A 27517-nucleotide genomic window follows, 5' to 3' on the forward strand; every position below is an offset into this window, starting at 1 on the left:
TTAAGGCATTCAAGATGTACACTTTTCTCTTCATAAACTATAACACCAGATTCATTTAAAGTGTTTACATGCCAATTAGGCCAAATCCTCCAACCACCAAATCCAATCTCTGTCCATCCATGCTCACGTGCTCTTTGCACACAAAGTACAGCCTGGCCAGAAAGTTTCAGGATATGCACACTGCCTCCTAAGAGAATCGCTAAATTCGCCTTCAGAGGAAGATAGGGCTACTTGGTTGTCCATTAAGCAGTCGGGTTAGGTTATTACGCTGGCGCGACAATGGGTGACCTTTGTACTAATCTGTAACACTGGAGGCTACAAAGAGGAAGCTGGGTCTTGGGATCCCGGTACTTATATGCATTGTTGCATGAAGGCCCAGCGCATCTCTCTCTTTCTTGGGGGTAACTGAACACACAATGGTAAAAATAGGGTCAGCATATGGGCTGCTCTCCCATGAGATCCAGAAAGAAAGCCATACATACCATGGCTTACCTACAAGGACCTGAAAAGATTTTTGGCAGCTCCACATCCTGCGAAAATGACACGATGTTGCCTGATGGACCCATGACCCACCTGATGCTGTTAACTGCAGGAGTCATAGATGCGGCTTGCTTCTCCTGGAAACCAATAACACACATGCAAATCAGTGACAATGAGATCAATGGGGCAGATTCAAAAAAAAAAATTTGAAAGAACTTTGCCGCCTTGATCAACACCTGTTGGATCTCCTGCCTTTGCTTCTGCAGCTTCTCCTCACGTTTCTTCCTCGAAGACTCCTGTCCTAAGACCTTCTGTATCGCAACTGCCTGTGCAAAAATAGAAACCTCAGGAAAACTCAGCAAATCAACCCAGAAACAAGCTTAGTATGTGAGGCAGGTGGCATATGGGTATTCATGAACCAACCTGAATCTCTTTCTCTTTTGTCTCCAACTGCTGCTTCCGCCTTTTTGCTGCCTCTTCCTTCTTAAGAGCTTGCTCTGCTTCAGTGAGATTTCCCCCTTGCTCTGCAAAACAGGCAGCAAAACACATCAATTGCATGCCAACCAACTTATTTTATATCAACAAGCCACATTCTTGATGGAGCGAGTGGGCGAGATCTCACTTTTGGACAAGCCTGGCATCAACACATTGGGAAACTCTATGTTGGCGCCAGGTTCTGGGTCTCCACCTTCTTTACTGATTCTCAATGCACGTTGCCGTGCAGTGAGAAGAAGCTCCTTTTTATCCGAATCCGGCCCGTGGGGTTTCTCTCTCTTTTGGCATTGCCTCTTGTGACGGGGATGAAACTCACTAAGTAATTGATGATCACCAACCAGATCGTTTGCTTGATCCTGTTTAGCATTATTAATCTGATCATCCTTGGGCGCATTTTCAATCTTCTTCCTTTGCCATCTCTTAGGTTCAGGTACCTGGTCTACGTCACCATCCAATATGCGCTTCTTGGGTACTCTGGAACTTTTGCGCACAGTTGGCAGTAGCGGACTCACACTATCAGTTACATCTGATGATGTCTTTGAAGTACCTGATCCACAATTTCTAGCGACTCTTTCCTCAGATTCAGGACTATTTTGAGCATACAAAGAACTCACCACCTCTCCTAGAATTTCTTCCTTGAATTTTGTAGTGAAGCTATTGTCTTCATTGTCCAAGGTATCCTGTATCATGGCACACAAATTTTACAATAAGAAAAAAACACCTTGATAATATACAAGTTCAAGAAAACAATTTCTATAAGAGACACATTTCATTATATAAAAAGGTTTCATTACAAAATTACCCAATAATCCTCAATGAATTCACGCTATTATACAGAAACTTCAGCACCCAAAAATATTTTCAAATTTGCAAAAACCTGCCAATTCTGCGAATTTTAAGGCAATCAAAAGATTATCATTTTATTCTTTGAAATCATAAAAAACCAATACGTGGCCATGGCATCTCACTACAGCCTGATTCTGATCACTCTTTTGCTGCACTACTTCTGCGCTGCTTTTTTATCTCTTCAAAGAGAATTCTCTTCATCTTATTCTTTAATCCTTTGGTACATTTTCTTCTGCATGGTCTATCGTCATCCACAATTTATGCCAAATGCAGCATACGGACAGGACTTGAACTTGGATCTCTTAATTAAAAACTCGTGTAAACTACTACACAAGCAAACCACAAAAGCACACATGCCAACACGTGTGCAAGTAGAGGGAGGATGGGAACGACCATGGATATACTGAGCCATGGAAGAACTGAAAAAAAGAGAGGAAAAAACACCAATGTGTATACATCCAGAAATAAGGGCGGTTCACACCCTAAGGGGGTGTTCACACCAATGGACACACTACTAGACTCCGAAATACCCAACAGAGCTTGATATCTCAACATTCTAAACCAGCCATTGAAAAGCATAAATATCGCAAGGCTAGGGATCAGCTCATGAAAGAGGTGGAGCTAGTAGTCACATCCCAAGAACCAATAGGAGAAACTCCAATAGAAGGTATAGTTGACCGCGAGCCAAGGGCATCATTGGAAAGAGGGGACTAAGTTGGATCAAAAAGCTAAAAGCCACTTTTTCAAAAAGTAGCTCTAGGGCCAAAAAGCAAGGCCCTGAAGCTAGAAAAGCAATAAATCAAGAACTTTGGTAAAAGATGAGCAATATTTTATTATTATTAAAATATTAAAGCAAAAAGAGAAAAGCAAAGCATAAAGTATTGTTTGTGGCAAAAAGCAAGGCTCTCCCCAAGTATAAAAAGACACTTTGAGTCTCTCTCTTGGCATCAAGTGCATAAAGTTGTGGAGATCATCATCTTTATCATCTACCTCACCATTGGCTTCACCTCCTTGCGCCACCTCTGCCCAGCTTAGCCCGGCTGCCGTTGCTCAGAGTTGCCGCCGCCCAACTCTGCCCAGCGAGAGCTGCCACTTCCCAGCTTTGCCCGGCCGCCGCCGCCCAGATCCGCTGCATGTGCAGCGCTGCCCATAGACACCAGCGCCACCAGCATTTCCTCCGGGTCCTCAACAGGGGGAATTGGCTATTAGACTCATATATCCGCACCTTGGTGTTTGCTTTTTCGAAGAGCTTCTTGAGGATCTTCCTACAGATTGGGTATTGAGTTTTCTTGGACACCATTGAGATTTGGGATTTGATATTTGGACTTGGACTTGGACTTGGGCTTGGATTTGGTTTGGATCTAGACTTGGATTTGGGTGGGTCATCCCCGTGGTGTGCTCGGCATCAGAGTTCTCGTGCCTCAACACCGACTTCAACTTGGGATTCTACAACGGCATATTTGTTTGCTTTTGTATTCATTGTTGTATTGATCCTGGCCAGCATGCCCGTGGATTGTTCTTGAATAAACTCCTGAAAGGGGACGGGGCCTATTCCCCGCTCAGTGTGGTGTACTGTGCAAGATCCCTATTCCCTTCTCTCTCCCCTCTCTCTCTATATCTTTATCCCTTGGACATGTGGTTGAATCTGTCTCACAGCCTGGGCTTACACCAGCTATGATAGATAGAAAGAAAGAAAGTTATATTAAACGTCTTGAAAAGACCTGGTGGGTCTATGAGACCAAAAGTGATACAATAGTGTCCATGTAATCTCATCATGGTACAAAAGAAAAAAAAGACTAGAGAATGTACGAGAGAGAGAGAGAGAGAGAGAGAGAGAGAGAGAGAGAGTTGTATTAACGTCTTCAAAAGGCCAAAATGACCTATGAGACACCAAAAGGTTACATCATATCCATGAGGTACATCATCCTAGGTACAAAATAGTAATAAAGAAAGATAACAAAAAATCTAGAACTTTAAAATCTGATCTAGGTACATGAGCAGAGAGCTCTCATATCACCCTAATACATCCCTCATGGGCTCAAGCTGGCGCGAGAAGGTCCTGTGATGATGGGAGATGATGGCCCGGATCTTCTTGTGGTGGCATGGCCGTGGGCGAGGGCCATGGGGTTTGGGGCGTCGAGCTCTGTATAACTCAGTGGCTCTACATTATGACAGAACTGTCAAAAATTCAAAATGCGCAGCGGAAGACTAACGCACGTAGGAGACGCATCACCATCGAGCACCATGAATACCCCCAACGGGCACTGCAACATCCCTCCACCGGGCTCCCATCTCTCGGTGAGCTGCCTCCCAAAACACCGGCCGGAGGAGATGATTATGACAAGGTGCCACTCTAGCCTATATATGGCTCTTCAACTTCCCATGTTTCCACTTATGGGATAATCCAAGGCACCTTCTAGCCATAGATCACACGCTCGAAATCGCCAACCTTCCAACATTCTCCCTCGATTCGAGCTCCGCAAGCCACCGAGGCGCGCGAGGGGGTCGCCCAGGACCACACACACCTGAGCCACCCAAGACCACACATGCCTGGGCTCTGATACCATGTCAGAATGCGCAACGGAAGACTAACGCACGCAGGAGACGCATCACCATCGAGCACCACGAACACCCCCAATGGGCACTGCAGCATCTCTCCACCGAGCTTCCGTCTCCCGATGAGCTGCCTCCCAAAACATCGACCGGAGGAGATGACTATGACAAGGTGTCACTCTAGCCTATATATGGCTCTTCAACTTCCCATGCTTCCACTTATGGGATAATCCAAGGCACCTTCTAGCCATAGATCACACGCTCGAAATCGCCAACCTTCCAACACCCTCCCTTGATTCGAGCTCCGCAAGCCACCGAGGCGCGAGGGGGTCGCCTAGGACCACACGCGCTTGAGCCGCCCAGGACCACACACGCCCGGGCTCTGGACCATGTCAGAATGCGCAGCAGAAGACTAACGCACGTAGGAGACGCATCACCATCGAGCACCATGAACACCCCCAACGGGCACTGCAGCATCCCTCCACCAAGCTCCCATCTCCCGGTGAGCTACCCCCCAAAACACCGGCCGGAGGAGATGATTATGACAAGGTGCCACTCTAGCCTATATATGGCTCTTCAACTTCCCATGCTTCCACTTATGGGATAATCCAAGGCACCTTCTAGCCATAGATCACACACTCGAAATCGCCAACCTTCCAACAATAACCACCCAATGTAACATGCGGATGCTTCGGAGAAGATCGGTAACTTCAATGCTCAAAAAATCAGCACTCTTTTCGCGACGGAATTAACGCACAAACTGAATGACTATGTGCAAAAAATAGAGAGACAAAGGGAGAGATGGAGAGGACACAGTATTGGGTCCCAAATACCCTCTATAGGGCCCCCACCACGGATGGTGTATTTGCTTTATTAGAATGATGTGAATCTGAAAAGAAAATACAGAAATCCTTGACCTTTCTTGGCTGGGAATTCCCTGCCCTTGACCTGCAGTCCTTTACCCCTTTTGCTTAGCACCTTCTTGGCTTGTCTAGCCCCTTTATGCTTGAGCTCTTGGTGAGAAATGAGATGAACTAATGGGATTATGGACTCTCCTATTTATACAACTCCACCTAGAGCAGTCGGCCAGCTGAAGTCCAGGCGGCTAGCATTAAATGTCCCACGACTGAATAATTCAGTATTTAATGCTGAAGAAAAATCACATAAATTCCATAAAATGCTGCGCATTGTTCCATATATGGCTGGCCATCATGCGCCTCATTCTGGATGGGCTGGACAAGGCTTTTGCAAACAATTTGAGGGCTGGGCAGCCTGTATGGGCTGTCCCATACGTGCCCTACAACCATATAAAGGCTGCTTCTCCTGAATGTCTGCCTTTAGCCTGCACCTAGGGCTGTCCTACAGCCCCTCCATGGCTGGTGGGTTCAGCTAGGGCCTTCCTGGCCCTCATGGGGGTGGTTTCACACTATCCCCATGCCTACACAAAGACCCGGGGTAGCCCTATGGGCTGGCCCCTTGTTCTAAAAGCAAACCCTAACTAACTACTCAGTGATCTGGCATCCGCTACCATACCATATACACAGAATCACTGACATCATTCCAGAGGGAGTCTCACAGCGCGGACTGGCACTGTTTCATGTGCAGGACAGTGCACACCTGACCTTAGACTCCTGTGCAGGAGGACAATGCACACCTGACCTCAAACAACTGAGATGGATCCTGGCTGACTCGTCTCGGACTAGGCTCACATGGGACCAGTTCACCATCCCAGGTCCTGCACCTTCTGTACAGATATGTCTACGTGGCATCCAAGTGCGGGATGCACGTGACATCCCCTTCTGTTTAACTTGACGGAAGCTGCATAGCCTCCAAATAATCCGTCAATAACGCCGGATAGTCTTCAAAAAACTCTTTGTCGAGCCATACCGCTTCATGGGTCCCATTCTAGAACCATAACTTCTGCTTCATCAACAATATCTGGTTCCGCTTCGTCTTTGACTTCTGAAGGGATTGGACCTGCATATGGCTTTAACCAACTGACATGAAACACATCGTGCATAGTCCAACTCGGAGGTACGTTTAATTGCATAGACATCTCATTAATCTTTTTCCTGATGGGAAAAGGTGCGAAGCTCCTGAATCACAACTTTGGACATCGCTTGCCCACCTGTTTCAATCTTTGCTTCATAATCCGAAGATAAACCCAATCCCCTTCCATTTTCAGATTTTGCATATCCCGGGCAAGAAGAATTTGGTGGCTGCTCCTGCGAGCTCCTCCTCATCCCCCTCCAGTCTACCTTCCCCCTGCTGCTTCTCGCCGTCGCGCGCCCCCCTCTCCCCCCCCGCCTGTCCCCCGCCACCTCCTCCGCCTCTCTCCCCCGCCTCCTTCCTCGCTTCCTCCCCCGCCATCTCTCCCCCCCCCGCCTTCTCCCTCACCTCCCCATCCGTCTCGCCCCTCCTCCCACCGCTAGCTCCCCCGCCTCAGCTCCCCCCTCCCTCCCCCCCCCCCCCCCCCCCCCCCCGCTCCGCCCCCGCTATCCTCTCTCCTTCCGCCTCGCCGTTTCCTCGTAGGGCTGTGTCTCTGACCCCGGTCTTTGGCCTTTTCCCTCTGGAGGACTCCATGGAAGCCGCTCCGACTACCCCTGCCGATTCCGGTCTCCGTCTGGAGTTCACAGATGTAGATCATCAGTTGTTTGTTTCCACAGTATCCACTCTTGAGGCCTCCTCCTTGGTCTGCAAGATAGTGGGTAGCCGTCCGATGTGGAGAGAGCTTCGCGACGTTCTGCAAGGCAGCCTCGTTGGCGTGCCTGCCAAGATCGTCAGCGTCGATTTTTTGGGACGTGGCTACTACCAGGTGGATTTCGAGTCCCCCCAGGCAGCTCAGACGGTGCTGGCTCGGAGCCCCATTGCCCTCCGCTCATCCCGGACGTTCCTGGCGCGATGGACTCACGGTTTCGACCCCGCTTCTGACCTGCTAGCAGGCGTGACAGGTTTCCCCATCACTATCTGCTTTCTTGGACTCCGCAGGGAGTACTTGCCCCTCTTGTCACCCATTGGCAAGGCGTTCGGGCAGGTGGTGGAGACGCCTCAGACAACGGCTTCAGTGATAGCTCGAGCAGCAGGACTCCCGGCCATTCGTGTTGTGGTTCCGTCACCGGAGTCCCTCCCGAAGACGATCCTCCTCCCTTGTCTTTCTGGAGGACATCTGATACAGCGCGTGGAGTATTCGGGCCTCCTTGGCCAGTGCTACATCTGTCGGGAAATGGGCCACCTCGCACGCGCCTGTCCCCGCAAGGGGGTTCATCCTTCACGCTCTGCCGCCTCTGGACCCCCTTCAAGAGGCCCGAGGGGTGGCCATCCACCTCAGAGACTGGACATCCCTGGCTCGTCTCAGCAGGCGCCATCATCTGACGAGCAGGCCCCGGCGGAGGATGCCGCGCAGACCCAGGAGACTGGCGGATGGCAGGAGGTTCGCCGGCGGAAACGCCCGGCCCGCAGGGACCGTCGCAGACGCCAGCAGGCAGCACAGGTTGGCGGACAGGCGACTGGCGTCCAGGCACCTACCCGCACTTATGCTCCAGTCAGGGATAGGCGGCCAGCAGGTCCCACCCCGATGGACGAGGATTCAGTCTCAGTGCCCGTTGAGGCCGCCGGTGGAGCCCCCCACGTGGAGACCCCGCTCTCGCCTCCCCCCGCGCGGGGCCCCGCCCCCTCCATGGAGCAGATTCCTGAGGATCCCGGGCCGCACTCTGCGACCCCCGGCCCCTCTTCCCCTCACTCGGAGAGCACTCCTTCCACCCCCCCTCTCCCCTCTCCCCCCCCAGCCCCCCCCCTCCCGCCTCCCCCGGCGGCCCCCCCTGACACCTCTCCTCTGGCAGATGCCTCTCCATCCTCTCCTCGCTCTCCCCCCTCCTCTCCGCGAGCCACCATCCCTCCCTCGGCCTCTCCAGGATACTCCTCCAGACCACCCACTGCCCCGGGGCAACGCAGCTGGGTAGGCCAGAGTTCAGTTCAGCAGTTGTTCCACCGCCACTCCGGGCCGGTGGAGATGGCGATCCTAGCTTCGCCCGCCACAGAGTTCTCTCTAGCCTCCCCTAGGGGGCCCCCGCGAGTGATGGGGCTCCCAGTGGATTACGGTTTTTTCAGGTGTCTCCAGCTGGATGCTGGCCCGTTCGAGACACTGGTCGCGCCCTTGCGAGTTTGCGTAGTGTGCCATCCCTCTCGTTCTCCTTCAGTGGTGAGCAGCACGGTGGCCTTCTCCTTTCCTCTCAGTGTTGCCCCAGACACAGCATGGGATTGCAACTCTGTAGAGGAAGTCTTGCGTGATCAGATACTGGAGTTTTCTCACCACTTCAGTGACTTGGGGCTCACGGACCTATTGCAGACCCGATTACACTCAGCCCGCATGAGCTTGTTTGGTATAGGAGATTGGCGGGCGGATCCGGTCCACACCTCAGTTGAGGCGGTGCTACTGATTCTCCTCCACGCTGCCCCGAGGATGCAGCCTACCTTTAGATACATATATGCAGAGGATTGGTCTCACGCCTATGCCCTGGACAGGGCGAAGGTGGAGTGGGGCTGGACACAGAGACAGGTCACCCTCTTTTTGGAGAGACTCCGCACTCAGACAGATAGTGACTATTCTCCCTCCAAGCCGGCGCCCAAGAATCACAGAGTGGAGGGCAGCTCATCCAGGCCGGCTGAGAGGGGTGAGCCAGTGGCGGCTGCTTCACTTGCCATAGCTCATCCATGAGGATCCTCTCATGGAACATCCAGGGTCTTGGTGGACCTCGCTGCTACATTGGTCGGGGCAGACTTCGCCAGGAGATCCAGAGGGCTCTCGTTGGAGGACCCATAGATATCCTTTTCATCCAGGAGCACCACCTTTCTGCCGGGCGTACCCGCACTTGCGGGAAGATCTTGCCAGGCAGGAGTCACACTTTTTGGTCACCGGCATATGGCTCCCAGGGGAACCAGGGTGGAGTATGCATCTCAGTCAGCGAGCAGCTTCTATCCGAGGTTGTGGATTCTGGCACTCTGGTCCAGGGTCGAGCGCAGTGGATCATCCTTCGGGTTGGGGAAGACCGCATTGGCTTCCTCAACTTCTACGCCCCTAATGGGGCGACCGGGAGAGCTGAGTTCTGGAGCACCATTAGGCAGTCCCTCCCCATGGCAGACCATTGGTGCCTAGGGGGGGATTGCAACATGCTGGAGGATGCAGAGGACAGGATGGGGGGCAGCCAGGAGACCATTCATGGGCCGGAGCTCGTTGCCTGGGAGGAACTAGTGCTGCAGGTGAGAGGCCAGGATCCGTGGACTCTCTCGGAGTTTGGCAGGTTGCAGGGGAGTTTATCTTTCTCGCGCTCGGATAGACGGGCCACACGAGTTAACCTTTCCCGCATCGACAGGTTTTACATTGATGAGTGGGCTTGCGATAGAGGTGGAACTCAAGCTCTCCAAGGGCTGGATGAGACTAGTCTAGTGATAAAGGCAAGGGAACTCCTAGGGCTGAGGAGGAAAGCTCTTAGCACACTGAAGACTGAATGAGAAACTAAGCGCTATGCAAGCCTATTTATACTAACTAGAGGTTGGTCAAGTTGGCTGGTCATTTAATAAAGTTTATATTTATAAATGACAATAAATGCTAAATAAATACTATAAAATATGGAAAAAATACCAGATAAATTCTATTTATACTAACTAGAGGTTGGTCAAGTTGGCTGGTCATTTAATAAAGTTTATATTTATAAATGACAATAAATGCTAAATAAATACTATAAAATATGAAAAAATACCAGATAAATCCTAGTAAATTCCCTAAGGCTTCTGGGATGTTCTAAATGATGCACATGCATATGAATGCATATTATGCAGGATGCAGAGTGCTTTCTGATGCAAACCCTAAGGCTTCTACTGACTCTACATGCATGAATGATTCTCTCCAAGTGGGTTAAGGGACTTGACTGACTGACTGACCCGCTAAGGCTGAGGAATGACCTACGTAGCTCGCGCCTGACTTATCTTGGACTGAGGATGTACAATGGGGTCACGGCGTACGACAAATATCATCCTACTGGGTTCTAATACTGTACAACTGTTGCACTGCTGATGATGAGCCTTTTGTCACCATGCACTGAGTGCAGAGTGCATGTGACATTCCATCCTGCTTAGCTTGGCGGCAGGTTCATGGCTTCCAAGTAGTCCGGTCCAAATAAGAGTTTGGAGAATAAACTTCTGGTGAGAAGAATTGGTCCTCCGAAAGTGTGTATGGACGATCCATCCTGTGTGTTGTTGAGGTCTACAACCCCTTTTCTGTGATGACAGCTCTGATACCATGTGAGAGAAAAAGGACAAAAGGACCAAATGTACGAGAGATCATAGAAAAATAACACAGCATCTGGGGGTACTCCTGGAAGAACTCCTCGTCTAGCCATACGGCTTCGTGGGTGCCTCGATCTCGGAATTTCGTATAGAACTGACGTATCCGTCGACCGGAACCATGCTTCCATCGATGAAGAAGGATCTGCTCGGGCTCAATAACTTTTACTTCGTCTACCACGTCTGGCTACTGTTCATCTGAAACATCAAACACTTCTGGACTAACATATGGTTTTAGCCAAGAAACATGGAAAACATCATGCATTGTCCAACTGGTAGGCAACTTCAACTTCATGGAGACATCACTTAACTTCTTAACTATTGGAAAAGGGCCAAAACTACGGAATGAAAGCTTGGGACAACGTTTGCCCACTTGTTTCAATCTCTGTTTCATGATACGCAAATAGACCCAATCCCCTTCCTTGAAGTGGACATCTCGTCTAGACTTATTTGCCTGTCTTCTATATGCTTCCTGAGCTTTGGTCAAGCGGTCCTTGACTGACTCAATGATCTCGGAAAATGCTTCCATGGTTTTATTAGCCTCTAAAGATGGAGACACCATTCACGTCAAAAGAGAAGAAAAACGGCGACCAAAGGCTGCCTCATATGGAGTCCGTCCGACACTGGATGAATGAGTGTCGTTCAAGATAGCTTGGACCAAAGGAAGATAATGTTCCCATTTGGACTGCTCGTCATGACAGTATGACTTGAGAACATCAAAGGCCAACTGGTTATAAATTTTTGTCTGGCCATCTATCTGGGGATGGAATGCACTAGACAACTGCAACTTAGTTCCGAAGTTTTCAAATAATGCCCTCCAGAAATGCGAGGTAAACTTGGAATCTCTATCTGATGTTATGGTGCTAGGCAAACCACAAATTGGATACCAATGCTTGAGAAACAGACGGGCTACGTCCTCGGCTATGGCCGTATGCTTGCATGGGATGAGCATGCAGAATTTACTAAAGCGATCCACAATGGTAAAACACTGAGTGTTACGGGATCTGGTGAATGCTGGTAGAGATCCTACAAAGTCCATAGATATGTCGATGAAAGGTCCGTCGGGGATAGGCAAAGGTTGAAGTAAACCTGCCTTCTTTGTATGGGGAACCTTGACTTTTTGACAAATCTTACAGGCTTGTACATGTGCGTAGATATCACGCCTCATCTTAGGCCAATAAAAGGACCGTTCTAATTTCTCGAGGGTACTGTTGATACCCCTATGTCCTCCAACCAAGGAGTCATGGGCATCGTGGAGAAGAGCGGAACGCTTTTCCCGAGTAACGCAGAGACGGTTCTTGTAAAACAACCAACCATTCTGTACTGAATAGTGGCCAGGCTCAGAATTGAGGGCCAAACTGTACTGAGTACCAAACTCAGGGGAGTCGACATATTGGTCTTTCATACTATCTAAGTCTTTCCCCGTGATTTCGAGAGTGGTAGATTCGTGGACTGCCTGGATGCTGGACTTTCGACTAAGAGCATCTGCTACTATTTTATGCTTACCAGGGATGTATTCAATCATACCTCCAAACTGTTGGAAGATTTGACTCCACCTGGCCTGTCGATCACTCCACTGGGCACTTGGCATAGTCTGAAGCCACTTAAGTACTTGGTGGTCTGTTTTCACTGTGAAAGCCTTTCCATAAAGAAAAGGCTTCCAATGCTTGAGCGCTGTGATCACACCCAAAAGCTCTTTGTCATATACCGAATAATTCTTTTCGGCGACATCCAACTTTCTACTGTAATATGCCACAGGTCGATTGTCCTGCTGGAGGACTGCACCTATGGCTACATTGCTGGCCAGGATAGAGTACATTTTGGAGCGTTTAGACGGTGCTGAGTTTTTCATTAAGATCGACCTCAAGAGTGGTTACCATCGGGTCCGCATTTTTGAAGCTTTCCAAAAACAGCTTTTCGAACAGATCATGGTCACTACGAGTTCGTAGTCATGCCTTTTGGGCTAACAAATGCACCCGCAACGTTCAATAAGATGATGTCTAGGATTTTCGCAATCCACATTGGGAAGTGTGTTTTCATATTCCTTGATGACATACTAGTCTTCTCAACCACTGCGGAGCAACATGAGAAAGATGTGGAGAAAGTCTTGCAACTTTTGCGAGATAATTAGCTCTACATAAATGCCAAAAAGTCTGTCTTTGGTGCTAAGGAAGTTCAGTATTTGGGCTACATCATCGGTTCCGATGGGATTAGGCTGGATCCATCAAAGGTTCAAGAGATCTTAGATTGGGACATTCCAGGTCTTTGTCAGGTCTATAGTACCCATGTCCATCAGTTTTCCAACCTTGCAGCACCTCTTATAGACTTGCTCAAGGGGGTGAAGACTCGCAAGCAGAAAGTCTCAGTTATAGGTAAGGCACTTGATGCATTCCGTGCACTCTAGAAAGCTGCCTCAAAAGCACTTGTATTAAAGTTAGTATCATGGGACGAACCTTTCGAGGTCATCACCGATGGCATAGAAAACTTATTCTTGATATTGAGTTTGTTTAATGCCCTGTAGTCTACACAAAGGCGTGCAGACTTGTCCTTCTTTTGGACAAATAGGATAGGTGCAGCAAATGGGGAGAAAGAAGGCCGAATGAATCCGGCTCGGAGAAGCTTAGATAACTGCTTTTCTAACTCGCCCTCTAAAGTCTTGGAAAGACGATAGGGAAACCTGCTAGGAGGATCTGATCCAGGGACCAAATCAATGTGATGGTCCTCAAGGTGAGAGGGTGGGAGACTGGGCGGGAGATCATCCCTAAGCATAATGTCCTGGTGTCTGGATAGGAGGTCTGCTAACTAAGGGACTGAAGATGTAACGGATGCTACTAATGAGGGAGGGGCTGTTTGAGCACAAACATAAAGGAGTGCTCCTTTTGCTCCCTTGCGGATAGCTCGTCTGGCCTGGAGATGCGAAATCAATGGGATGCCAAGAATGCTTCTATCCCCACGAATCATGGCAGGCTCAGGAAAACCTTTACAAATAGTAAAAGTGTCCTGCCCCTAATCAGGAATAGGCTCATACTGACGGAACCACTGAATTCCTAAGATCATGTCACACCCCAACAGAGGTGAGACGATGAAATCTCGTTGAAATGAGGCCTTCTGAACTTCAAAGGCAAATTGTTGTGCCTTCTGGGAAATGTGGGTGCGAAGACTAAACCCGTCCACATCCAGATGATATGGGACTAATGTGCAGTTCAATTTATTAGCCAACTGGGGAGAGATGGCGTCTTCAGAACTACCCATATCGAAAAGAACTACAAACTGTCGGCCCTGGGCAGAGCCATAAGCTCGGATGAGGCTCTTCTGAGCAGCATCGCTCTCGCTCTCCTGCTTAGCATCAAATACCACGGGTGGCATAGGATGCATGGAAGGTAAAAGTTGAACTACATTTGAGGTTGTAGGCGGGGCTGGAGGAGTTGGGGAGGCTGTGGCAACTGTGGCAGAAGGAGCTTTGGCGGCTTGTGTCGCTTGCCATTTGTGGCAATCCTTCTTACCATGCCCTATAATATGACAGAAAAAACATCTATTTTCTGACTGGTACTTCCTTTGCTCTTCTGGAGGAAGATAACCTCCAGTAATGCCTGCTTTAGCCTTTTCATCAGGGGTTTTCTTAGGTTCTTTATCTTTCTTACCTCCTGAAGTGGAGCTATTACTGCTGTCCTTCTTAGCATCTTTAGAAGACGCGTTACCTTTCCCTGTCTGTGCAGCTGATTGCTGCTGCTGGGCTTTGGTACTGGACTGAGATGACTGCTTGGGCTTGCCCCCGTTAAGCTTCATTTCTTCATTCTAAGTGAGAGTCAGAGCCCGGTCATATGTACTTGGTTCAAAGTTACGAACTGTGAACCGACGAATGTTAGAGTCCAATCCACGAATGAATTGCTCCATCTTAGCCTGCTCAGATAACAACTGCTGTGCTAAAGTAATAACCTTACCGGAAAACTGAAGGGATCCGTTCTGTCTGAGTCCATAGAACTCGTCTTTCAGACCGGTCATGTACTGGGGCGGGAGAAATCTGGTCTTCAGGTCATGGACAAAGATGTCCCAGTCAAAGGCTGTGACACCTGTGGCCTAGTCTGTATGAATACTAGACCAATGCTGCCACCAAGTGATTGCCTCACCAGTGAGATGGGGAGCCGCTATGTGGACTTTGTCTTGAAGGTCTGTGATCCTAGCTAATGGAAAATGAGCATTAAACTGATGAATAAATTGATTAACTGATGAATGATCACACTTACCATCATACTTACTGAAGTTTGGTTGACTGCGAATGATGGTGGTTGATGCTGCTGCGGACTGCTGGGCTGGTGACACCTATGACTGGGGAGACTGAGGAGAGCTGCTGATACCTCAAGTGTATGGCCTCCTTTTCCCATTGGTGCTCGAGTAACATACGTTCTCGATCAAGCTCACGTTGGTGTTCCCGAGCGGCGAGTTCAGCGTGACGCTGATCTTCGTCGATCCTGCGTTGGGCTTCCTCATAGTCCCGTCTTTTTGCTTTCTCTTTTCCTTCGGGCCTCATCCTCTCTCCTTTGTTGTTCCATCTGAAAGAAGAGGGAGATGTAGTCGGGTGCTGCTGGAGGTGTAGAAGGACATGCTGCTGCTGCCTCCAAGAGTTGGAGACGCTCCATGTCAGCAGCTGGTTCTGAGCTCTAAGAAGAGCTATGGTGTCTGCTGTAGGCGGAAGAACAAGGTTTCCTTTGGGGGAGACGTCTTCCGGCTCATGAGTACTCTCTTCTGTAGACATGATGCTGAAGTCGGTGGTCGTGTGCGGGAACGCAATCTAACCATCCAAGGATGCCCCCACGCTAGGATACGGTGTGTGTGGACAATCTGAATCTGATACCAATGTGATATGCAGCGGAAGTCTTTGTATTGGAAGATCCTGTCACACAAATGCTCACACCGTCTTCTGTATCCCGAGTTTCGTGAGTTTAGCAATCCACTTTAATACTTCAAACTTTAAAGAGAGATGAGAGAGAGAGATGAGAACTGTACACCAGATTGGGTCCTGAATTACCCACTGAAGGGCCCCCTATCCCGATAACGAGATAGTATTTGCTTTATTTCTTTAGAGAGAATGACTGTGGACTGTAGATAAGCCAAACGCAAGATCTCGGAGGATCGAAAGCCTAGCTGAATTGTACACGGCTGTAGAAACACCTCGATGAACTGATCTCGAGCCTATGCACTCTTCCCAAGGGCATGAGGAAGGGCTGCACACCTGAGGCTGAGAAAAGGAGATGGTGGACTGTTCTAAGCTATGTTAGAATGCTGTAAATGCTTATGAATGCTGTGTTACCTTCACCAGAGGGCTCGTGTATGACTGGATGATGTACTGAAGGCTGAATACAGATGTAAGCTGCTGTAGGACTGAAAACGCATGAAAGGACTGCTGGAAATCTGCAAACGCAGGGCTGTAGGCTGTATTCTGGCATAGAACTAATGCTGGACTGAAACGCAAGCTACAGGGCTGCTGCTGGACAGAAACACTGACTTGAAGGGGCTGAAGATCTGTAAACGCAGGCTGCCAGTGTGACTGAACTGTAGGCGGCTCATTCACATGCAGAAAACGCAGGTGTTTATGCTGAATTGGGGCTGATCTGATGCGCTTATGGCTGTAGGGACTATTGAATAGCATGCGTTGGAGAACCAAGGTTGGCTGAAGTAAACTCAAGCTCTCCAAGGGCTGGATGAGACTAGTCTAGTGCTGAAGGCAAGGGAACTCCTAGGGCTGAGGAGGACAGCTGTTAGCACACTGAAGACTGAATGAGAAACTAAGCCCTATGCAAGCCTATTTATACTAACTAGAGGTTGGTCAAGTTGGCTGGTCATTTAATAAAGTTTATATTTATAAATGACAATAAATGCTAAATAAATACTATAAAACATGGGAAAAATACCAGATAAATCCTAGTAAATTCCCTAAGGCTTCTGGGATGTTCTAAATGATGCACAGGCATATGAATGCATATTATGCAGGATGCAAAGTGCTTTCTGATGCAAACCCTAAGGCTTCTACTGACTCTACATGCATGAATGATTCTCTCCAAGTGGGTTAAGGGACTTGACTGACTGACTGACCCGCTAAGGTTGAGGAATGACCTACGTAGCTCGTGCCTGACTTATCCTGGACTGAGGATGTACAATGGGGTCACGGCGTACGACAAATATCATCCTACTGGGTTCTAATACTGTACAATTGTTGCCTGCTGATGATGAGCCAATTTGTCACCATGCGCTGAGTGCAGAGTGCATGTGACAAAATGTCCCACGACTGAATAATTCAGCATTTAATGCTGAAAAAAATCACATAAATTCCATAAAATGCTACGCATTGTTCCATATATGGCTGGCCATCCTGCGCCGCCTGATACTGGATGGGCTGGACAAGGCTTTTGCAAACAATTTGAGGGCTGGGCAGCCTGTATGGGCTGCCCCATACCTGCCCTACAGCCATACAAAGGCTGCTTCTCCTGAATGTCTGCCTTTAGCCTGCCCCTAGGGGCTGTCCTACAGCCCCTCCATGGCTAGTGGGTTCAGCCAAGGCCTTCCTGGCCCTCCCACCGAAATCAGGACGAAACAGGCACGTCGAGCAGCCTGTTCCGTGACCACGTCCTCCGTGCTGCCGCTATCAAACAAGACGACGACTCTCTAACCACCTATGTAGCCAAAGGTCTTGAGCAATTCGTTGCGCTCATACTCCTGGTCATGGGTGCCCTTCTGCTTATCTTCAAGCTCCCGGCTAATGATTGCTCCAACTGAAGCATTGGGATTTAAAGAACTAGGGACAGCCACTGGGGTCTGTGTGGGAGCTAGGCTCACCACGGAAGCTGTGGAGATTGTGGCAGCGGTCTTTGGAGCGGTAGTCTTCTTAGGACACTCCCAAGATGTGTGTCCTTTCGTATGACAAAAGAAACACCTACCCTCCTCCTTGTACTGAGAAATCTCCTCAGCACTCAACTTGCCACCCGTCTTGCCTGCCTCCGCTTTGTGGTCTGGCGTAAGCTTGGACGCATTGTTCGAGTTCTCGGAGCCAGAGGCTCCCGTGCTCTGTCCTGGGGAAGACCCCGTCTAGTTCTAGCCTTTTCCCCCCTGAGGCGGTAGCCTTGGGAGTAGCCGGCTGGGAAGTCTTGGGCTTGCCACCATTATGCTTCATTTTAGCACTATGCGCAAGTGAGAGTGCGTCTTCGAAGGTGGCTGGCCTAAACATACGCACTTCCCACTGGATTTGCGTGTCAAGGCCATACAAAAACTGTCCTTTCTTGTCCAAATCAGATAAGCCAAATTGCAAACATAAAGTCGAACTTCTATTGGCAAACTGAAGGACTGGTTGCACGTTCTGACGCGCTCCCCTAAACTCGTCTTCCAGTCGCTCAAGGTAATGGGGCAGTAGAAACCGCTACTTAAGGTCATGGACAAACTCGTCCCACACATAAGCTGCCATACCTAATTTGGTGTGGGCATGAGCCCACTGGGTCCACCAAGGAATGGCCTCACCTTCCAAGTACCAACTACCTAAGATCACTCTGTCATTATCTGAATTTCTAACTGCGGCAAAGTAAGCTTCAAACTGATGCAACCATGAATAAAGAGTTGTGGGGTCGAGTTTATCATTATACTTACTGAAGTTCAATTTCTCGGTAAAATGATTCAAGAGCGCCGCTGGCGTCAATCTAGCATCCAAAGCTGCAAGGTAACGCTCATATTCCACGTGTCGCATGGCTTCGTCTTCTCGTTGTCAGATCTCCGATGCACGCATGTGCAACTCAAGCAAAGAACTCCGCTGCAATCGTGAGCATGTTGCCCTAGCTGGGCTGCCCGGTGCACTCTGGTCCAAAGGTTCTTGGTCTCTCTCATCGTCGAAGCTCGCCATAGCAGGAAAACGCACTTCCTTTCTAGAGCGCAATCTGGCCATCCACTATGTGTGCGGGAGACTTCCGAAGACTTCCGGAGGCTGAAAACCAACCATCCCTCGAGGGACAGGAGTCACTCCGAATGGGGTAGTCCACAGGAGTCTGAAAACCAACCACACGAGCGAGAAAAAATTTCTGGTTTCTTGCTGAATCTTTGCACTTGAAGTAGGCTTTGATACCACTGTAACATGCAGAAGCTTCGGGGGAGATCGGTAACTTCAATGCTAAAAAATCAGCACACTTGTCGCGACGAAAATTAACGCACAAAATTGCACTTGAAGTAGACTCTATACCACTGTAACATGCGGAGGCTTCGGGGGAGATCGGTAACTTCAATGCTCAGAAATCAGCACACTTGTCGTGACGAAAATTAACGCACAAAACTGAATGTAGATGTGCAGAAAAATAGAGAGAGAGAGAGAGGGAGAAGAGGACACAGTATTGGGTCCCGAATACCCTTTGTAGGACCCCCACCATGAATGGTGTATTTGCTTTTATTAGAATGATGTAAAATACTGAAATAAAAGACCCACTGAACCTTCTTGGCGGAGATGAATCTCTGCCCTTGACCTTCAATCCTTCACCCCTTCTACGTTAGCTTGATCTAGGCTGTCCTGGCTTTGCTTCAACTTCAGCACTTGGCAAATGATGAGATGAATGAATGAATTGTGGGCTGGGGTATTTATACCCTCTAGGAAGACCAGTCTGCTGGCTTAAATGCAGTCGGCTGTCCCAGATTTGTTCCACGACTAAATATATACAGTAAAATGATTAAATAATGCTGCGCATGACTGAATATTGGCTTCGGCGCATGGGCAAAGGAGGCTGGGCACTGTGCGCCTGATATCCTGGAGGCTGGGCAGCCTGTATGGGCTGCCCCCCGCTTGCCCTACAGCCCTCCTAGGGCTCAATAACCAGTCGGCTACCCTTGCAAAGCCCCTAGGGCTGTCTTACAGCCCTCCCATGACCTACCCATGGCTGGTGGGTACAGCTAGGGCCTTCCTGGCCCTTATGGGGGTTGTCTTACATTTTCCCCATGCCCACATGAGTTCCTGGGGTAGCCCTAAGGACTGGCCCCTTTTCCTAAATGCAAACCCTACTGTCTACACAGTGATCCAGCATCCAGTATCTTACTAGATACACAGACTCACTGACATCATTCCAGAGGGAGGACTCACGGCGCGGATTGGCACTGTTTCATGTGCAGGACAATGCACACCTGACTTGGACTCATGTGCAGGACAATGCACACCTGACCTCTGGGGATGGAACCCTGGCTGCTGACTTGTCCCAGACTGGGCTCACATGGGACCAGTTTTCCATCCCAGGTCCTGCACCTACTGTACAGATATGTCTACATGGCATCCAAGTGCGGGATGCACGTGACACCCAATCAAACCTCTTCATCCACCAACCAAACTCAAAAATCCTCTTCCACCAAGGAGACTGTCTTCGTCAGTATTGAGGAGCTTCCCTCTAACTCTCTTGTTCCTTCCACCTCACGTCTTACAGATTGGGTGGTTGATAGTGGGTGTTCTATTCACATGACTTTTTGACAAGACCATTCTTCATGACATTCGTCCCAGCTCTTCGACGGTGTCCATTGGTGATGCCTTCAACTTGGAGGCCCTTTTTTTTTTTTTTTTTTTTTTTCCGAGAAAAGATCCTTTCATTAGTTATGTAAAAAACGCCCGTAGGGCTACAAAAGAGATCTCTCCTGCTCCTAACAGAGAGAAGAGCAGTGAATACATCATGGCAGCCCGGGAGACTCTCCCTAGGTGCTGCAAAATACAAACATCAGTCTAAAGGACTGAACGGCTAAATCATACAATGGGGGGGGGGAAGAGCCAAACAGGAGGCCTGTAGTGCCAACGGGGGGATCCCGTGTGTAGGGTGTAGAACGGGCCGCAGCGCCAAGTGGTATGAAAGGCCTGGCGCCGTAAGATCGCCTCATCCGAGTCTCCCCGGATGCGGTCGTACTGTCCTCGCAGGGTGTGGATCAACTCCTGCCAAAGCCCTCGAACAGTCTCTGCTGGTGGCTCCAATCTCCCCTCAAAGGCCGTGAAGCACCGGGCCCTCCAGGTGAACCAGATGGTGAGGCTGCTGAGGAGCTCCCATCGTAAATCCCTCTCCTGTGTCCAGCTGGCGGACGAGTAATCCGGTGCCGGAACCAGGCGAGGCTGGCCCCTAATAAAGCTGATGGCCTGACTGCCCTGCTCCATCTCATAGCCCATAGCAGGCCCTGACGAAGTCGACCAAGCAGCGGCACCCCACGTAAACATACCCTCTGGAGAGAGGGGGGCCAGAATACGCAGCATCCGCAGCCAAATCTGCTGAGCCTGAGGGCAGTCCCAAAGGCAATGTCGCTGTGTCTCCATAGGGTGGCCGCATCGGACGCAGGCCGCCGGGAGACCGCTGTAAACAAGCCAAGTGCCAACTGCTGAGCCCCTGTGGGCGACCAGCCACTGAAAAGCCGAGATCCTGCGGGCCTGTCGACTAGCCCAGAGCCGAGCCCAGAAATCCTCCAGGAACTCCTGTGATAGTCCCTGCAATCGCCAATGCCCCGATGCCGCTGGAGAAACCGTCCTCCTCGCCGTCAAGATATGCCGTCCCAGCCGAACAGTATACTGGAAAAATGTGATCTCTGTGGCCTCAAGGGATGCATAAGGATCATGCCACTCGTACTCTCCGGGGTCCCACTGCAGCCGGGCCAAGGGGCGCGCTGCATATGCCCATATGCGCCAATCCGGGAGCACGTCAGCAGGGTCGGGGTCAATATGCCACTTCCGAGAAGCGGCAGCCACTACCCGAATCCTCTGAAAGGTGCACTCTGCAACCAAAGGCGACTCCACCTCCACTCTCTGGAGTCGGCCCTCATCCTGAATCTCATAATAGAGGCATCTGCCATCCTCAGTGCTAGCTCTGACAGCAATCAGGATCTCCAACTGTGTGAAGGCACCCATCCACCGTGGGGCCACTGGCTCGAGAGGTGTGAACCACTCCTCTGTAAGTGCCTCCCGAATATCATCCCTCATAATCAACCCCCCTCTGAAGTGACTCAGCCTCTCCACCTGGGTCTCCTCTGGTAGACTGCAGAAAGCCTGCCAGTCTCCAAAACTACGAGCTGGGCCTGCCGCTAAAGGTCCCCAGGCTAGACGAGGCCGAGAACCCAGCATATGACCCTGCTCTGTACGAACCGCTGGGCTCCAGATGAGCGGCTGCCTGGCCCGCTCCTCAACGCAAGACGGAGGCCGCTGAGAGAGCCCCGGTCTCAGTAGCTCCCAAGCTCGCAGGATACTCAAAGCAAATCTGTCCTCCCATCCTCTACTGAGGCCTGTCCTCCTCATCTCTATGAATATCCAGCGAATCTCTGGTGCCCAAGTACCCCCTGCAGGAGGCGCCCGGGCCTGCAGTCGCTGCAAGAGGAGCTCTTTCCAAGGCTCAGCGCCTGGAAGCAACCCCCGAACAATAAGCTTCCCCAATAAGGCTCTACTCTGATCGACTGGATCTATAATGCCCAAACCGCCCTGAGCCAACGGAAGTGTAATAACTGCCCATGCAACCTTTGCCCGGGCTGGCTGACCGTCCCGCCCAGACCACAGAAAGTTCCTGATCAGCCTCTGTACCTGGCTGATGCAAGAGCTCGAGAAAATCCAGCAAGACGTAATGTACCACATAGTCGCTAACAGCACCTGATTTGCCACCACCACCCTCCCAGCCAAGGATAGTCGAGCTGTACTCCAATACAATAGCTTCTTCCGAATGCTCAGAAGAAGCGGGGCAATCTGCTGCTCGGGTGACAAATCGAGGCCAATCTGGCATCCCAAATACCGCACTGCTGTGCCGGAAGGAATCCATCTAAAACCGGGGTCCGGACTCCATGCCGGAGTGGGAGCACTACTGATCCAAAAGGCCACTGTCTTGCGCCAATTGATCAATGCTCCCGAAGCTGCACTAAAAACCTGGAGCGACTGCTCTGCCCGAATAAGATTGGCCTCTTGGCCATGCAAAAATAAGCCCGTGTCGTCTGCAAACTCTGCATCAAGCAAATCCTCCCCCCGGACTGGGAGCTGAAGTCCTCTCAAACCAACCTCCTCTGCCGTCAAATACATACTCATAGCCTCCGCAAAGAAGAGAAAAAGGAAAGGGGCGAGAGGACACCCCTGACGGACTGATCTGGTCAGCTCAAAACTCGGCCCCCGACCTCCTGCAATCAGCACCTGGCTGCGAGCTGTGGAATACAAAGCTGCCACCCCTCTGATCCATCCTGGCTCAAAGCCCAGGCGCAGCATAGTGCCCTCTAAGAATCCCCAATCAACTCTATCGTATGCCTTCTCAAAATCGAGAAGCATCACGACCAAGTCCTCGCCAAGAAACCTAGCTCGGGCCGTCGCCTCCCAAAAAGTAAAGATGTTGTCAAGGATACTGCGCTCCTTGACAAATCCTGTCTGAGTAGCATGAATCAACTCCCCCAGGAAGGGCTGGATCCTCAAACTCAAGGCCTTTGCCAAGACCTTGTATACAGTATTGAGGATCGTAATAGGCCTTCAACTTGGAGGCCCTTCGGTTGGTAGTGTACGACTTAACTCTTCCCCGGGCTAGCCTTCTACCATTCAGGATGTGCTTCATGTTTCCAAGCTCTCCAGCAATCTCCTCTCCGTTTTTCGGATTGCACAGAAAGGATATGGTGCTTTGACAGTTCCTCCAAAGCTTACAGATTATGGGATCTGGAGTCAGGATCCTTGGTGATTTCTCGTGATATTCACTTTGTTAAACCCTCATCCCGACCTTACCATCAAGGTCCCTCCTCCTTTCTCAGCCACCCCAACTCCACCACCATCAACCCCCTGCCTCTCCACCTCCACTTCATCTTACCCGGGCGTCTCCTCCTCCTACTCCTATGCAACGTAGGATTGCCCCCAAGATTCCACGGTGGTTGAAAACCACTGTCCGTGATTCTCATCTCTCCGATATGAAACTTCATCAACTTGCTGATTTTTCAGCACAATCTTTGACATGGGCACAGAGATTACAATAGCTTCGTCATTCTTGTAACCTCTCCTTGATGAGTACAATGATAAAGTCATATGAGCCTACTGTAGCTAAAGAGGCTCTTGCTCTTCCTGAGTGGCGGGTAGCCATGGAGGCCAAGATTGATTCCATTGAGAGGAATCGAACATGGAAGCTTGTGGACCAGCCTCTACATTGAGAGGTCATTGGGATCAAGTGAGTCTTTAAGACCAAGTTTCATGCAGATGGATCTCTAGACAAACACAAAGCCAAATTGGTTGCGAAGGGGTACTCTCAGATTGAGGGTGTGGATTATGAGGAAATTTTTGCTCCTAGTTCTTGCTATTTCTACTCATGAGCGCTGGCCGGTTTACCAAATGAATGTTGAGTCTGCCTTTCTTAATGGTGACTTACATGAGGAGGTGTATGTTGAACAACCTCAAGTTTTTCAGGTTCTCGGACATGAGGGTAAGGTGTATCCCATGGATCCTAACTCCAAGCTCTCCCATGATGATCGCTCTCCCCTCTTCAAGGACAATACACAATACCGGAAGCTTGTTGGTTCTCTTATTTATTTGACTTACACCAGGCCCGATATTTCGTACCGTGTCAGTATTCTCACTCAGTTTCCTTCCACGACATTCTCATTGGCAGGCCGCTCTGAGGGTTCTCCGATACTTATCCGGTACCTTGGACTATGGTCTCTCTTTCAGAGGAGGTACTGAGCTTGTTGGATACTCTGATGCTGATTGGGCAGGTGATAAGGATACTCAACGATCCACTTCTAGTTATTGCTTCACTCTTGGTTCCGGTCTTATTTACTGGAGATCCAAGAAGCAAAATACAGTTTCATTATCTTCTATTGAGTTTGACTACCATGCTTATCTAGATATCTGTTGTGAGTTGTTATGGTTGTTCAAGATGTTCCAGATGTTGTGCAATCTTGACGTACTTTTGGATTATCCGATCCGTATTCTTACGGATAGCCAGAGTGCCTTGGCATTGGCTTGAACTTCATCCTTCCATGGCAAGACCAAATATATTGAGGTCCACATTCACTTCGTTCATGAGTTGGTCGCCAACAACATCATTACACTGGAGTATTGTCCTTCTCAGGACAACTTTGTTGATCTCTTCACCAAACCTCTTCCTCGAGATACTATCAATCAGCTCCTTACCCATATGGGAGTCAGACCCCGTACTAGAGCTGCGAGAAGGTGTTGGACATCTCATCTCCAGCCCATTTTATGCCACTTTTTATCCATATATTTATCTGATGTAATTAGGGATTTCCCCCATATTTTTTAGGCTATTTTAGACATTTTTATTAGTCATGGACATTTTTCCTCCAGTCCTATAGGCTGACCGGCTCTCTAGATGTGTATATAAGCATGGACATTGTTCATTCATAATTCATTCAATACTTTTCAGTTTTTGGCTCAAGTGTTGGATCTCTCTTGGCTGTCTACTCTCTCGTGTGATCTCCATTTGCTTCCGCTTCATATTCACAAGCATGAGACCCCAATATAAGATAATTCATTGGTACATCTCACAATTCTTGAGAAAGTCTATAAAACCAAGCAAGGAAGTCTATCATCCGAACCAAGAAGTAGTGCCCATACGGAAAAAGATCTGAAATTCAGCATTCTAGAGCTCACGGATCCAGCACTGTTCAGCAGCCCGGTGTACAATTTATGTGCCCATGTCAGCCTGGAACAGAAAATGTAGACCTACGACAAATTTTAGCACTCCTGCAAATCAGATTATTAATAACACCCATTCGTACTTAAAATATTTCAGCAATGTAGCAAACTAACCAGAAGGATAAGGTGGTCCCTCCGTCTTCTAGCCTCAGGTACGCATGAAAACTTTCTTAAAGAAGGACTTGCTCCTTCAGAAAACCCTATCTTCTTTTCTGTCCTCTGCTCAGGATGCATTCCCCCATTCAAGTGTTGAGCAAGCTTTGGTGAAAGGCTCTTCTTGCTAGCCATGTCAAGAACCTTGCTCCCAGATCCCTTAGGCCCATGTCCATGTTTTGATTTTGGCTGCTTTTCGGTGTTATCCTCAGGCTTTATGTTTCTTGTAGGATGTTGGTCTATAGAAATGCTGCCCTTATCTGCACGGCCAACACATGCATCCTCATCATTGTCATCATTAAGGAACATTGAAGATGTATTTCGCCCACTGCTTTGAGTTTGGTTTGAAGAACCAAGTTTACACCTAACCCTGTCAGTATCTCCATCTCTGATCGAATTATTTGATCCCTTAATATAAGCAAGGTGGCAGCGCTTCTGCGATAAAGCTTTCTGCTTCGATGACTTTCCAAAAGCAACAAAATCCGGACTGCCTTCACTTGAAGCTTCTTCAATATTTGTGTTCTTATCTGCACGTTTCAGATCTCGTTCAGGTGGCAATAATCCATCCCTCTGTTTGTCCCTTCTCTGGAAGATCTTCAATTCATTATTCATTTTGCCATCATCCATTCTTGAGGATTGCTTGCAAGCTTCAAGACTGACACTTCTCTACCATGAGATGCACTGCAATTGCCTTTATCCTGAGGAACCTCCCTCTTTGTCGAGAGAACCAGATTGTTTGGCATAACACTTTTCTGCAGAAGGACCCCCTTCCAAGATTCATCCAGAGAGTACACAATTACCTTCTGATTGAGCTTGTCATAGCAAGTGTAGGTGGAAGGGGAGGGAGATGATGCATTTACATAGACAGATGTAAGAAAAGGATGGGGCCCCAAGCGTGATTTGCGGATGGAACTTGTGCGAGATCGCCGCGAAACAGGCAAGGCTTTGGTTGACTGAGCCTGTATCGAATCAACAAATTTGCACAAATATGAATCAAGACAATGTGCGAAGATTGTGAAAGGTCCAAGGCTAACACCCCATGCGTGCGGAAAGAGGGCCCATCAAAGATCAGAGGCGCATCAAAGACCCATCAAAGATGAGAGAGGTCGGGTCCTTTCTGTTCTTTGATGGCTCCTCCTTCCCATAAGGGCCATGCGGACTTGACGTCATCCCCACCTTCCTCCATAGTAGAACTACGGGCAGTCTCTTGTGAGTGCATCAAACAGGACCTTGAAAGGATACTGAGTGTTTTAAAGGGAACATATGAAGGAGAGCGATGCTCCAAGAAGCGCAGGCGTTAGTCCGACATCTCCCAAAAGCTAGAAAGCAAGAAAGACAGGACATCGCCCAGAAGCGCAGCCGCTGGGCTGGAATCGCCCAACAGCCGAAAAGCAAGGCAGAGAGAGAACCGAGCGCCCAAAAAAGAAGCATGCAAAGTGGCGAGGACCCAAGAAGTGAGAAGCTACAATGGCGTCGCCCAAAAGCAAAAGAGGAAAGCTGGAGTGAATGGCAAAGAAGCGAATGAGCAGAAGAAGGAAAATATATATAAAAGGGGGAATGAGAAAATAGACTGACCTGTGTGTGAAGCCCGCTTTTGGCTATGGCGATGGCGATGGGGAGAGATGGGGCATGGATAGGCGCACAAATGAAAGCACACGTTTCCACAAAGCCAGACCAACCCCGTCCTCGTGCTCAGTCGACTCTCCTTTCGTGCCTGCCCCTCCTGCACCTTCCTTGCCACGACAAACTTGACCACCCGCCTGCGTAAGCTTGTAGGCTGCACACAGAATTAGAAAGAATGCATGTATAAAGAACATTTGATTAGCATTAATGAAATCAATTTTTTACATAGGAAAAGTAAATTAGGCTATGAGGGAAAAAACAATGCTAATATACCACCTCTTTTTTGACCTGAAAATTGCATTGGGTGGCTGCATGGGGTGCTCGTCATGGAAGTGCCACTGAGGGGTGGTGTGGAGGAGGAGAAAACTCCCTCATATCAACCCAAGGTTCATG

The 27517-nt window shown here is 49.3% G+C and overlaps 1 protein-coding gene across 1 annotated transcript; it reads right to left on the reverse strand.

The window, feature by feature from the left end:
- Positions 1-27301, reverse strand: LOC147609803 (uncharacterized). Its single transcript, XM_086787072.1, has 7 exons — positions 27077-27301; positions 25463-26460; positions 1103-1655; positions 904-1004; positions 717-806; positions 493-617; positions 1-405 (listed from the first exon to the last, which is right to left on the reverse strand). Exons 2-7 carry the CDS (start codon positions 26126-26128, stop codon positions 264-266), a joined length of 1677 nt encoding a protein of 558 aa, XP_086643198.1. The 5' UTR covers positions 26129-26460; positions 27077-27301; the 3' UTR covers positions 1-263.
- Between the last annotated feature and the right edge of the window lie 216 nt (positions 27302-27517).

The sequence above is a fragment of the Cibotium barometz genome, chromosome 50 (assembly GCF_041138505.1).
Source record: "Cibotium barometz isolate CiBa-2024 chromosome 50, ASM4113850v1, whole genome shotgun sequence".
Taxonomy (NCBI): Eukaryota; Viridiplantae; Streptophyta; class Polypodiopsida; order Cyatheales; family Cibotiaceae; genus Cibotium; species Cibotium barometz.